Below are 14678 nucleotides of genomic sequence, written 5' to 3' on the forward strand. Positions count from 1 at the left end.
GGGAGGTTGAGATAGGGTTTCTCTGTCTCAAAAGCTTTGGAGCCTGTCCTGGAACTCATTCTATAGCCCAGGCTGGCCTCGAACTCACAGAGATCCACCTGCCTCTGCCTCCTGAGTGCTGGGATAAAAGGCGTGTGCCACCACTGCCTGGCCCACCTTATCTTATATTCCATGATATTTTGACTTCCACATGCCATCTTTAGTCTCCTTTCTTACTTATCTCAGAGATATTTGGGTCCCCAAGGAGGCTCCAGACATGTCAGTAGGTTCTACCTAGCCAGGGACTGTCACTGAAGGTAGGTACATGCTGTCACTTAAAATCAACATCTTCTGTCTTCTCTGTATGACAACCCAGAAATAAAAGGTTGATAGCCCATTTCCCCGCCACCTCCCCCCCACAGTGAGGCCAAGCTGAGGGAGGAAGGGAGTGATGGAGTCAGGAAGAAGTTTGCTCTTCCAGGCTGTCTATCATCCTAGCACTTTCCGTGAGAGCCTAGCTTGGGCAGAAATAAAAATGCCACTCTGAATTTAAATGATCTGTCCTTCTGGGAAGGTCTTCCCAGCGACAGCGCTGTTAACATGGAGAGTAGAAGGTAAACAATGTATTTCAGAAATCGCTGTTCTGAGTGGGCTGCGGAGCTCAGATAGCCCGAGGACAACTCCTGGGACGAGGGGCCTTCTTTTGATCTGCCAGGCGAGAGAAACATGGCTTGACAGAGTTTCTGCTTGGCGTGAGGGGAAATCTGACCGGAGTGAGTATTGCAGGAGCAGGCCTCAGTGAGGCCGTGCATGAAGCAGAGGAGTCGCTTTCTGTGTGGAAGTCTGTGAGCAGAGCAGAATGGGACCAGAGAGGGTCATTTGACTGCGCCCACCCGGAGACGGGTAGAGGGAGATCTCAGGCCTCCTGTGGTTTTTATGTTTTGTTTGTTTCTGGTTCCTGGACATTGCAGCATCTTCAGGCACCTAAGGCGCCCATCGCTAGGGGGCGCAAGAGCCCTTCATGAAAGCGCACAGGTCTCTGCTGAGGCTCACTCCCCTAGGGTGCCACCGGATGTTGGGACAGGCTCTCACTCCCAAAGAAGTCCTGAAAAACCCAAAGGGGAAAAGCAAGCGAGCTGGGTTGCCCCCACCACTCTCTCCCTCCCCGTCCTCTCCACCTGTCTGCTTTTTTACAGTGTCGGTGCTGGAGAAGGATGCAGACATCTCAGGCCTGACCTTGGGGATGATGTCACAGTTGAAGTGAGACTTTGAAAGCTGCTTGCTTATAACCTTTTGTTAATAAGTTGGGGATGAAAGGCTACACTTCCCTGTGATATCCCCAGCAGTTAAAATCACATGGCTTATCAATGGACCAGCATGGGGATGTAGAGACAGAAGGCCGGAGAACAGTTTTAAGGAGTATATTCTGCAACAGGGGGAATTGACTTCCCATCCATTTATCTCGGAGGGCAGTTTGGGATGGGGTAGGTCGTCACTTACACAGTTGCTAATCACTGTCTGACAAGGACCTGAGGTGGGAGAGACTAGTTGGTGTGCTCCCTCAGACTTCCTCTGAGCTGTTCTATTTTCAGCCTTCACTCATGTCAAAGAACCTGTCATTTTTACCTCCTTGGGCGTCTAGGTTCCTCTCACCTTGGTAAAGTTAGCTTGTGAAATTTTTAAAGAATCCCTTTCTAGCCCTCGGACCAGGTGTAAACCCTGTCGGTGCTATGCAGTGAGCTGTCGGCGGGAAGTAGCCATTGTGGGTGGAATCCAGGCAATCTCTGCGTACGTGCCAAAGGATGTGATCGCCCTTCCTAAGGCAGGCTGAATGCCCACGGCCGCTCACTATTCACCCTAAGCAGGAAGACTGCAACCAAACCACTCTCTTGCCCTAGAAAGTCACAATTTATACTTCTAATTTTAATTTTCCTCTGCTTAGATCCCAGAAGGATTTATTAAATTTGCTTTGTGGAGCCCATTAGCTCTAAACTGAATAATGATGTTACTTTAAGCTCAGCATTGGTTTGGAGTAAATTCTCTATACACAGAATCCTGTATTCCTCCATGACAGAATTTTAAGTCGGTTCATAAATGAAAAGGTTTACTCAATCTACCTAAAAGTTATTAGTAATTAACTGACATCAAGAGACCATTGCTCGTAGAGGTGGGGAATAACAAATATGAAAGTTGGCAACAGAGGATATGCGTTATGTGGCTTGAATCAGCAGGTAGAAAATCCCAGCAGTGTATCAGTACCTCTTTGGTACTCCTGCTTATGACTGTGGTTAAGGTGAGTAGGAATGATATAAACAACTTGTGGCTGATTCCACGGCCTTGGTACTATGACAAAGTGAGCGACTTTTGGAAAATCTCTTGTCCTTCCTCTAGAAATGATGGGCATTCATTAACATTGCTTGGCAGACTTGCTTCTCTACATGAGGAAGCCAAGAAGCTAGAAATATTGGCAGGTAGAAAGGAGTGGAAAGCACATGTCTTGTGACCTATGCAAGTAGGGTGGTAGTATCTCCAGAAACTTTTGGGGGAACTTGCCAGGTAGCAAAGACTGCTTGCCTGAAAGAGAATCTCCGCTCATTTTGACTTGACCCCCTTCCACACTGCTTGGATAACTCACTCTTATTTCTCTAAGTTCCTTCTCCTCCACTTTCTAGAATTTACCACATGCTGTGGACTGGCGTGGTAGTCTGAGTTCACTTGTCTTTAGGACAGTGTGATGAATTTGGGTATCTGTAGGAGGGGTAGGAGCTTGCTACGCTGCCCTTCAAGGCTTTCCAGAAAGGTCTTGCCTCCTTCTCCAGGAGCCTAAATGTCATTCCATCTCCCCTGGGTTGGGTGGTGGCAGTTCATGGGTGGGCTCTGTCCTCTAAGTGCAGCAAGCTCTGAACACTGCTCAGGTGGTTTCTGTCAGCGCCTTTAGGCTCCCTCTCCGGAGCCTTTATTCCAAAAAGCACCTCATTCAGAGAGCCGGTTGGCTGTGGACCAGGTGAGAGGAATGGGGTCAGCTGAGACAAAAGAACAGGTGAACAGAGAGGCGTGGGCATGGCTAGGGCTTCGAAGGCAGCAGGGTTCTTTGATCGTCCTTTCAAGCGCTTAAGGGTTCACGTGACTATTGGGTAACATGCAATGAGTGTAAATACAAACGCGTATTTCATCGTGGTAGTGGCACGTTCGTACCCAGTTCATGATCTAAAATTCACTTCCACTCTTGTTCTTTATGCTTCCTCAGACGGGAAAAGCTTGGAGAGGAAGGGCTGGAATACAGTGTTTTTTCTCCCTCCCCCCCCAGCCCCTGAGCTCCTGTGCTTCGGGCACATTAAACTCTAATTTGAGAAGAAACTAGCCCCTTTAGCCAAGTGGAGTGACCCGAATCTTGTAGCATCCACATGGTATCAAGTTGAGGTTGTCGCCGTAAAGCGAGCAAGGGGAAGTCTGCCATTTCATACTAAAATCAAAGCCTTGGCATGTCAACCTAGAATTGCTGAACAAAGCGAATCCTAATCAGTCGGTCTATATGTAGATTTAGACATCTCCAGGAGGCTGAGAACCTATCAGGCCCAAACTGATTATTCTAATCAAGTGTTTTAATTAAGCACACTCAATGCCAACATCACAGGAATGAGATGCTTTCTAGTAGTGATGGGTGCCCCCCCCCCCCAGTTCTTCTTTATAGTTAGTGTCCAGATCTGCCTCCTTCGGCGTCCACGTCAAACGTGAAAGCAATTCTGGCTAGTCCAAGATTTGAAAAAAAATATATAAACGCACACACATTGGGTTGGCTTTTATTGGAATGCCTAGATGCGATCTATAGTCATCAAGTTATGGAAAATTCAGGTCACATAGAAAGTTAAGAAGGCATAAATGAAAAGAACAATACAAACCAGACAGAAATTTACATCTCAAAATATCATGAAAGCATTTTGACTGGCTTTGCCTAAAATACTTTGAATATCAATTTCTTTTGTTTTTGTAAGCTAATTCTCATCATTATACAGTTCCCCAACCTCCCACCCACCCTAACTCTTAGAAAAAGATCTCTTGTTTACATATTCCCCAAGGTCACTATTTCTTGTAAAAGCACGTCCAGACCACAAGCCTTTTTAGAAAGAAATAGGCTCATTATACGTACTAACAAGACACTAATTGGGTTGACTTGACTTCTTCTAAAAGAAGCACCAGGACACTCTCCAAATCTGTCATTTACTGGTGTCCCTGTAAAGACCAGTCCACGCTGAGAAGATGTTAAGAGTGTGATTTCACTTCCGCCATGTGGCACACACTTTTCACGGTCAGTACATCACAGACATGTCTGAGAATTTAGACTCGGAGCCTATTTCACCCAAAAGTACTTACAGCATGCTAAATCCAGTCCTGCCGAAGTCCCCTTCAACAGAACTGCAGACACCTAAGTTAACAGTTAAAAAACGAAATGTCAAACAGAACCATGTTTACGTGGTTTGAAATCTCATGGTCTTCTAAATTTGGGCTTCCTAGTACTTGCCAAAGGATTTCCAGGATAAAAAATATTAATGCTAATCTGTGCTTTCATTCTAATAAAATATCAGCATTCATTAGAAGATTAATTACTTCAGTATGCCCTACCACATACACAGAGACAGGAAGAGCACTGAGACCATAAATTCAGTAGCTATTTCAAAACTTTCCCGGCCAATCTGTTTAATAAACACGCCTACTGTGCAATTTAGAGTATGTGATACATACAAAGCAGTTAGAAAATTATTTTCAATACATCACTTGAACCTTTATATTTACGACATGTTCACTTGCTAAATTTATCACCATTATACATAGAGGAAAACAGTGTGTTCTATAGCTCAATGAACTGAGAAAGATTTTCTCAAAATATTTCTGTGGCTGAATTTAGTGCTCACAAAAGATTCATCAGAGCGGCTGGGTTGACACAAGATATGCAGATGGTGTCTATGGTGGTACCCCAAGCTCGCAGACAGGGGCATCCAGGTCAGTTTCCTTCCTACTCCATCCACCACCCCAGGCTACCCCTGGCCAGCACAGGCTGCCATTCAAATAAGCCCCTCTGAGGGTTGGGCCACGTGGGCTTACAGAAGCTTGCCTTCCTGTTTTGGTCCCACTTGCTGACCTACGGGTCCTACTCCAAGACTCACAGAGAGTGACCTTGGCAGGTTGGCTGCCCTGGTTCACTGTTGCTCGGTTTCTGCTCTCTCTCCTAGACATTAAGATACATGTTCATGGTTACCATGACATCAGATCCCTTCCCTTCCCACATGATTCCGAGCATCAGATTGTGGTCCATCACGAAATGGAGCATTGAGGGACAACGACACAGTATTAAAAGCTCTGGTCGATTAAGTCAGCATGACTTCTAGGGTCTGTAGAGGGTCAGAGAACCCATTCTCCTCCTCCTTACCTTGGTTTCTGTTTATCTCCCCTTCCCCCCACATCTTCCCTCACATTCCACCAGTCTTGGATATCTACTGTGCCTCTCGACTGACCGTGGTTGAGGACAGTGGCTTGATGAGAAGAAGGAAGAGAAAGGAGCTCTCTGATTGGCCACCCATTTAGGATTGCACGGTCCTATCCATCTACGTGATAGAAAGTTGCACATTTTTTTTTTCAACCTAATACAAAAATATTAACACTTCTGGACATTATAGGCATAAGTTGTTATATCTCTACAATATAATAAGTTATACTGTACAGTTATAACAGATAACAAAAGGTGCAATCCTTTTAAAAAAATCACACAGTTCACATGTTTTTATCATTTTATTTTTAAGTATAAACTTTTTAAACACTTTACATAAATTAACTCCTCTGAGACTAATATTTGATGTACAGTAAATTGTAATTCATATAAAAATCCATAAACAACTTGTCTCACATAATTTACAAAAAAATCAGGGTTTCCTTTGCTTATCAGTGACAAGGATTGTATTCGTCAGTTCTTCCCTCCCAGGGCAAGCCATGTTAGTAAAATCCATGATTAAATCCCCGCCGAAGCAGATGTCCCTTGTGCCAATGTCCTTTGACCAAGCAACACGGGAAAGCAGTTGGGTTCTAGAAACAGTAACTTTGCCCCACATTTTAAAATGAACAGATCTATGTATATCACATCCTAAGTAGAGATGACTTCCTGTAAGCAAAGGTCGACAATTTAGCAATATCTGGAAACATGGTATGCAATTTTTTTTTTTTTTTTGTCCTTTTTAAAACCTTTGTTAAATACAGTGCCTCGAAGGTACACAGGGCCACGGCTGAACGTTGCCTCATTAATGCTTTTAAAATTTTTTTCCTTCTCATACTTCCAGTCCAAATGAGTGCAGCGATATGCGTATGTAAACATATTCTTTAAAGCCGATCACCTTTAAGGTCATTCAGAAAAAAAAAAAAAAAAAAGAGTTGTCTTTTTTTTCTGGTTTGGGTTGCTTGCGTGTGTGTCTGCAGGGTGTGTGTGTGTGTGTGTGTGTGTGTGTCTGCAGAGCAGTGTCGTTCTGGAAGGCTCTTTGGAGAGTCCGGCTCGGATTGTGCTACGGGAGACTGCGCGCAGGGCTGGCCCGGGGGTTACCTCTTGCCGATCTCGCTTTGTCGCAGGAACTGGATGTTGTTGGCGCTGTCGGCCAGCTCGGGGTACTGCTCCACCGACAGTACGTAGTACCCGTCGTAGCCCTGCACCTTGCCCGCGCTCAGCAGCTGCCGCTTCTCGCCCTCCGTCCAGAGGCGCGCCCCCTCCTCGCCGTCGCGCACGCGCTGCTGTTCCCGTGCCCAGGCCCGGGCGAGCGCACGCTGGCGGGCCTGCTCCAGGATGCGCGCCTTCTCCTCGTCCAAGGTCATGCCGTAGCGCACGTGCAGCGCCAGGGCCCCGAACTGCATCTCCACGTCGGCGAACCTGCGAGTCCTGCCGTTGACCACCGTGGTGGACTGCGACACGGTCACGTTGATGCCGTTCTCCAGCGCCTTGCGGCCGCTCGTCAGCCGCAGCGTGCCCAGGTCGCTCTCGGGCGTGGTGGTCTTGATGAAGTAGTGCGTGTCCTTGCCCTCGATGGTGAAGTGCAGGTTCTCCAGGTAGAAGGCGTTGTTGAGCACCGCCGCCACCTTGATGCAGTCCTCGTTGGCGATGTTGAGCACGTTGGTCTGCACGCGGCCCTGGCTCACCGCCAGCATGACGCCCTTGCCGATGAGCGACTTGACCGTGGCGAACCACAGCCACGACTGCTCGCCGCCGGCCTTGCGTCTGCTCACCTGCACCTCGGCCATCTTCCCCAGGGACAGGAACGCCTTGGCTTGCCTGGCCACTTGCTGCTGAACTCCAAAAATGGGCTGGGGAGCAAAAGACGAGAGGAGGGGGTTATAAGAACACCATGGCTGGGAGCCGTGTTTGTTGACCAAAATTAAAGCAGAGCCCTCCCCCTCTACACACACACACACACACACACACACACACACACACACACACACACACAGTAAGCAACTGCACTGGGGAGGTGTCGGGAGGAGGATCAGGAGATCAAGGCCACCTTTGGCTACATAGTAAGTTCAGGGTTATCCTGAGCTAAGTGAGATACAAACCCAATCGACAAGCAACCAAAAGGGTCTGGGTGGAGGTGCAGAAGCCTTTATTGAGAACTCCTTGGCTCTCCGGGGATTGATGGAATGGCATTTCCTTCCCTTGTGATTCTACTACTTTATAAAATGTTCAAAAATTGAGTTTACTGGCTGGTGAATGGCTCAGTGGGTAAAGTGTCTAGTGCCAAGCCTGAGCAAATTGTCCTCTGACCTCTACACATCTGCTGCTGAGTGGGGTGTGTGTGCACACACAAAATCAAAATGCAATACAAGATTGAAAGGACATCTCCTCACATATTTCGGACAGCTTTTTCAGTTCCCAAGGCAGGCAAACTCTTCATATTATTATCTCTCATCTTGCAATTCCTAGATGCTTTTTTTCCCCCTCAAACCACCCAACGTGGGAAAGCCAGTCCACCAGACCCCAACAGTAGCTTTCTCTTGGGATGCACCAGAGAAAGCTGCAGACAGAGGAAAAGGTGAGGGTCACTGGGCTCTCATACACTTTGAAATGCCTGTGCTGTAAGTCCTCAGTGCCTCTTGTCCTGCTGAACGCAGTTTGTTGCTAAGGGTCATCAGTGTATGGCCGAAAGACGCAGGGATGAGTGGACTGTGGGCCATTTGGGCATGAGTACTTAAATTCTGGAAAACAAGTATCTCATGTAGTTGTAGAGACAGTGGACCATCTCCACTGGCAGACTGCTAGAAATGGGGGTATCCTAACTCAGCCATTTCTCAGAGCAGCAGATATTTGGCCAAACAGAAACATGTGTTTCATCTCCAGCACGGAAAGGAAACCCTTGCACTAGGGAGGCTGACTGGTGTCTTTCCCCTTCATCCCCCTAAGCAGTCCTTATGGTGCACTGTTCTTGACAGAGAACTTGAGTCATACTGAAAGGTTGCCTAGGGAAAGAAGTTGGCAAGTCCATTTGTACCGGCAGACTAAAACGCTATCAGACATGTTAAGTCATACAGTTAGGACACGCATGTTCCGATGCATTAGGAGACTCCAGTGCGTCTTTGTGGGCTTTGTCAGGGCAGATATGTTTGCAATTAGAAATGCTAAAATGAGGACTGGAGAGCAGGCTCATGGGTTCAGAGCACATTGCTCTTGCACAGGACCCGAGTTTGGTTCCCAGCATTGACATCTGGCAGCTTACAACTGCCTCTGGCTCCAGTTCCCGGGGATCCTATGCCCTCATTTGGATTTGAAGTCCAAGGGCATCTGCCCTCACACATGCAAACCTCTGTATATACAGTTTTATAAAATCCAAAAAAAGATGAAAAAAAAAGGAAGCAATGTTAAAATGCCCCCCCCCCAGACCCCCGATGCTTGATGGATTTTGCTCATTAAATAAGATGCCACCTGAAATATACTTTTTTGAGGTAAAGAATCAAATTTTGTCAGAATGATGTATAACTGAGCACTGTCTACGCCATGTGTGCATTGGTGTGTTTTAATCATGATTGCCTTTCTGTATTCACGAAAGAGGTAGGAAATTGCTCAAGGTAGGGTTGAATTTTTCCTAGGAACTCCGCACCTTCCTTATCATTAAGTGGTGACCCAATTTCTTGACCTCTAATTATTCTCGCTTTGAGCGGGAAGCCCTGGTGTTTGGTTGTGCATTCTTTCCTGAGCTCTGAACGATGGGAATTTAAAGAACCACTTCCTGACACAGCAGCTTTGACTTGATGATTTCCCATTCTGTCGTTTCGTTTATTTCCCACCACAGGGCCTGGCCTCCCGATCTGTTAGTTTCAGGAAAATTCTATGAACTCCCAGCCTCAGACAGAGCCTTTACTAGAGGACATTTTTATTTTCACTTTTCTGCAAATGCTGTTCTGGTCCTGATGGTTGGGTTGCTAATTTGAAATCTGAATCCCCCGTTCTCCTGTTTATTGAATCTGGCCCTCAGCTCCCAGGTGCCATAAATGCTTTTTCCTGGGGTTCTCTGTAGAAGCCTCATACACACACAAAAAAAACACAAGCTTCTGCTTTTTACTGCCTTTGGATAGTGTACTCCAGTGTTTTTTATTAGCATCACTGGAAACAGATTTGGCCTGTTCAACAGGCCCCTCGCATGCCGAACAGACCTGCTGCGGAACTCTCCATTTTCTTTCCTCCAAAGTGTAAAAGAAAGAAAAGAAAAAAGACACAGAAGAAGGAAAACTGTTTGGGTCTGGTTTTCATGAGGGCCGTTGGATGAAATGTGGAAAAGAAGACGCAGAGACTCCATTCATCTCTCCTTCGTCCTGCTTTTTCTTACCGGCACATCATCCCACTGCTGACTCTTCACAAGTTCGTAGGAAGGCTCTGTTAAATCAAATTTGGGAACAGGGAATCCAGGAATAGCATTGTGCAGATGGAAGCCGAATGTCACCAGCCAGCTGTTAACATCTGGAAGAAGATCAGGCAGAGGTGTTAAGAGTTTATTGGGCGCTTTCAAGAATTTACATCCTTACCTTAAACAAACAAACAAACAAACAAAAAACAACCCAGGGTTGGGGATTTAGCTCAGTGGTAGAGTGCTTGCCTAGCAAGCAGGAGGCCCTGGGTTCGGTCCTCAGCTCTGGGAAAAAACCCCAAAAAACAACAAGCCAATTTTACAAATATTCATCTGAAAAGAAGAAGCCTGTGCTTGCCTTCCTCCCTACCATTTAAAATCCGCTGTCTATTTTTAGACATGCAGACAGTAACCTTAACGGCAGAACTACAAACGTTGCAGAAAATGGAGAGTAATAGATACTCACTTAGACAGGGTAGATACACTGTCAGACGCGCAAAATCGCATCCTGTGCTGGTAATGGTGATAAAAAACGGTAACAGCAATGCAGGGCAGCGTGAGAATTCAAGACACAGATGCAGAGAACAAGTGGAGTCTGTACGCAGGAAGGGCGGTCTTAAGTAAAAGTGTGATTGGCCCTCAAGAGTAATTACGCAAAGACACCGGGACTTCCACCACCCACTTTCTATTAGTGGAAACCCCAAGATTGAGAGTATTGAAATGAGCTGATTCTTAAATCAAAGATGAATGCTGAAAGCTGGCAACCCCGGCCAAGGGCACCGATGTTCTGATTTCCGTCAGCGTCGACATCAAAGGCTCGCTGTGCACAGGTGGAGACTAACTTTTGGGGGGAGAGAACATGGAAACCTTGAAACGTGGTATTTTCAAATATTGTCACGTGACTCCCGAAGCCATTAAGCCAAGAATAAGGCTTTTATTCTCTTCTGGAGGTTATGATTTACAGAGCCACTCAGCAGGCCGGCCGCTTTATGAGTACAGTTGGGTGTAGATTATTTTATATATTAAGCACATTGCTGGAAAATTTGAAATTGCATTTCACCTAATATATTTTACGCCGTTCCGTCTCTCTTTGATGTTTCTCAGAAAGTGCTGCCACGGCATTCCCTGCAGTCCATGTTGCTAGGAGAAGATGAATTCGGGAGCTGTGGGCCTTTCCACTCTTTCAGTGAAGCCCCTGTCAGCACCTCAAATAACCAGTGGTAAACTGCTTGACAGAATGATGGAGAACTGCTTGCTTCCCATTTCCTTCTCCAGGGCGCAAACTCTCACCTCACTGCCAGACTGGCAGGTCCTTTGTCTGAGTGTTAGTCACATGGCTACCACATCAGCAGTATTGGCTCTGTGAAACAGGGTGGCTGAGTGTACTCGTGTGCTCATAGGGTGGGGAGAAATCGCAGCAGGGTTCCCAGGGGATGGAAAGTGGTACCTTCCTGTGAGAGTGTCTATACACTTCCAGGGAGGCTTTAAGTTTGGGAAATAGAGAGGGGCAGCATTTTTTTTTTGTTTGTTTGTTTGTTTTTTTGAGCTGAGGACCGAACCCAGGGCCGTGTGCTTGCTAGGCAAGTGCTCTACCACTGAGCTAAAGCCCCAACCCTGGGCAGCATTTTTCACACCAGTCCTAAGAAATGAAAGAACGTCTTGGTGTGCCTCAAATTCTGAACTGGAGGAGGAGGGCTGGTGGGGCAGACAACACCAGCCAAAGCAAAGTAGGGAACCTTCACACAGTATAAACCGGGAATGGGAGGCCGGAAGCGGGAGCATCTAAAATTCTTGGAGAAGAGGATGGGAGATGATGTCAGCCCAGTGCGGGGACCATAGCAGAATTTGTCACGTCCTGTCTGTGTTTATCACGTGCTTCTCTGGTGGCAGCGGTACAATCCGATTCTTTAAATCTTCATTACCAAAAGGGTCCCATGGATTAAACCTTAGGAAGGTCCTCATGCTATAGCCTGGACAAGACTCCATGTCAGCTAGTGTGGATGTTAGTGGTGTCATCATGGAAGAAGACAGAGCGACTGACTGTCCTGAGGTGATGGTGCTGAGGAGCTGGGGAGGTGTCTCTCAGGGATGAGGCACTGGGCCGTGTTTCACATGGATTATTTCCGTTATAAATATATATATGTGTGTACGGGAAACCCAGCAGTAGATGTTCGTGAGGTAGTTACAATTCCATGAGCAACTCTGCACTCTTACATTAATGCCCCAGGCGGTCACTGCCATTCCATTTCATGGTTAAGGCCACAGATCAGGTACCAAATGCCTCTACACGTGCACTTGTTCAAGACATGGAGTACTATTGCTTGGGGGGAGGGGTGGAGGGGTGGAATCTTGGAGAGGCGAAGGATGTGGGAGGTCTTTGTATCATTATGGTATGCCCTTGGATTATGGGATTCTGATCTCTTTTCCTGACCCCCACCCCTCCCACTTCTTGGCTGATAATGTACTCAACCTACAACACAAGTTGTCTTGCTGCAGGTCTGAAGCACAGGGGTCAAAGGGACTCCCAAGCTGTGAGTCCTAATCAGCCTTCCCTCTTTGTCCGTGATTATCTTGGGACTTTCGTTGTGAGGAGACAAAGTGAACCGATAGAGTAACCAGGACTTGGGAAAAAAAATTAGAGTATAAAGCCACACCACTGTAGAGCTCGGTATTTCAATTTTGGGACTCTGAATTTAGCATGTTTTCTGCTCTCTGTATCCCTTCCCTCTCTTCGATGATTGAATTCCGTGTCATTTCAGAAACCATGGCCTTGAGCATAGTCAGGCAGAGCAGGAAGTAACTGTATTTCATTCCCCTTTGTGGATTCTCTATGGATCCTTAGAGAAATGAATACATCCGAAAGGTCAATTCTAGTTACTTTGTGTATTAATCTAATGGAAATAGTAATTTAACACTTGGAAGAGGGAAAAAAAAACCCTTACCTGTGATGTAGTCTTTCACATCATGGATTTTGCTTACAGGGTTGTTATTCCGAAACATATAGAGGTTAAAAGGAGCCGGGTCCTTTCCGATTTTTTTCCAGATTTCAACGTCTGGTGTTGTCCATCGTCCTGCCAAAATGTCATAATCTCTTTCTCCAAAGTGGATTAATTTGGTGAGCGGGTCATACAAGCCTCCGTGGAACCCAATGACCAGCTGAAAGTCCATGTTGGAGTCAAAGTAGATTTCGCCATAGGCGGTGTACTGAATCTGTTTCAGCATAAGCCCGTTGCTACTGAACACAGCCAGCGGTGTCCCCGTGTTATCCGAGGCGATGTAGAACTCATCCCCGCTGCTGATCTCCATGGCAAAAAGATGTCCCTGGAGGTCATAGTAGAGGGAGGTGATTTCCGAACTGGAATGGTTGTAGACATGTGTAATCCTAGTGGGGTATGTCAGGTCAGCGTAAAAAAACTGAAGGTGTTGTCCCAGACTGGTTTTGCTAGAGACGCGCCGCCCCAGGCCATCATACCGATAGATGACTGTCCAGCCGCTGCCTTTGCTGTACACGCGAGTCAGAAGCCCCTTGGAGCTGTATTCAAAGATTTCCGTGCCTCTCTGACGCAGGAAACCGTCTTCGTCCAACCGGTACTGAACATCACCCAGACGGGTGATCCGGTCACGCAGGTCGTAGCGGAGAGGCGTCAGGCGTGCGCTGCTGCTGGGGTTCAGCAGGTGGAGGTTCCCGTTGAGGTCATAGTTGTACCGCCACATGATCTTCTCGTTCAGGTACACCGTTTGGAGCTGGCCATCAACATCGTACTCGTAAGCGTATTTGGTAGTGTTGGCGAAGGGCCCTATTTTAATCTCTCTCTTGGTTACCCGGCCCATGTTATCATACTGAATTGTAATCCAGTACATGAGTGACCTGAATATCTCATACTGGATCTCCTTGATGCGGCCATGGGCGTCGAAGTGCTTCGTGTAAGTCATGACGGCCGTGGAAATGATCTGGTTGATGTCATAGTATATAACTCCGAATTTTCCAAACTGCTCAACTTTGCCAGAAATGTCATCAAACTGGTATAGGTCAATGGGCAGTGGCGTCTCATTGATGACACCCTGCATGCTGGTCACTCGGAAGCTGTTGTCGTAGCTGTAGTCAAATCTTGCATTTACCATTCCATCTTCACTAAAGCGGAAAATCTGCCTGTCAATCAGGGGGCCAATTTGCCTGTATCTAATGGTGCAAATGAAACCTTCACTCTGAAGGTTGACTGTTTTCAGGACTCCTGCTGTCTCATCATAGGTAAAGCTGACTCTTGTGCTGTCGTATAAAATTTCAGATAGCCTGGTCTGCCTTCTGTACTTGAATAAGACCCTCCGACTTGTTCCCAGGAAAGCCGTTTGCAAAAGGAGCCCTTCCTCATTGTAGTCGGTGATGATGGAGGCATTGCTTTCTGGGGGGTTGTATATATTGCGGTAGTAGCCAATGGACCGGATGGTCTGCATGGTGTGGCGAGCCACACTGGGCATGGTGATGGCAGATAGGCGGTCCCACATATCGTATTCAAAGATGTACTGCCGCTGGCTATGGAGCAGGAGGACCATGGACTGTAAAGAGAGTACACAGGCTGTTATCCAGGGTTTGTGAATTGAGGCTGTGGGGCGTGGGGGTGGCGGTGGGGGGGGGGGGGGGGTGGGGAGCACAGAGGCAGATGGAGTGACCACAAACACACAGGAACATTCCGCCCGAGAAAACGGTTTTCATTTTAATCGAGTTATCCTTGACCTTACATGGTGTTAATGATTCCTGCCTAATTTGCTTGGATGCTTAATTGTGAAGGGTTCTGCAATTAGTGGCTTAAGATTCATAATGTGCTACTTGTCATG

At 46.9% G+C, this 14678-nt stretch overlaps 1 protein-coding gene across 8 annotated transcripts in view; it reads right to left on the reverse strand.

Annotated features, from left to right (window-relative positions):
* Positions 1–3763: 3763 nt before the first annotated feature.
* The window catches only part of Tenm3 (teneurin transmembrane protein 3), a 2620641-nt gene continuing 2609726 nt past the window's right edge, over positions 3764–14678 (reverse strand). For 7 of the 8 annotated variants that reach the window (XM_036166440.1, XM_036166445.1, XM_036166443.1 and 4 more), the window contains 3 exons: positions 12788–14399; positions 9828–9958; positions 6424–7314 (listed from right to left, as the gene is read on the reverse strand). In XM_036166440.1, coding sequence (XP_036022333.1) covers positions 6559–7314; positions 9828–9958; positions 12788–14399 — 2499 coding nt within the window. In that variant the 3' untranslated portion in view covers positions 6424–6558. Of the gene's footprint in view, positions 7315–9827; positions 9959–12787; positions 14400–14678 lie in introns of all 8 variants that reach the window. The other variant, XM_036166444.1, reaches the window with a different exon arrangement.

This window comes from Onychomys torridus, chromosome 17 (genome assembly GCF_903995425.1).
Source record: "Onychomys torridus chromosome 17, mOncTor1.1, whole genome shotgun sequence".
Lineage (NCBI taxonomy): Eukaryota > Metazoa > Chordata > Mammalia > Rodentia > Cricetidae > Onychomys > Onychomys torridus.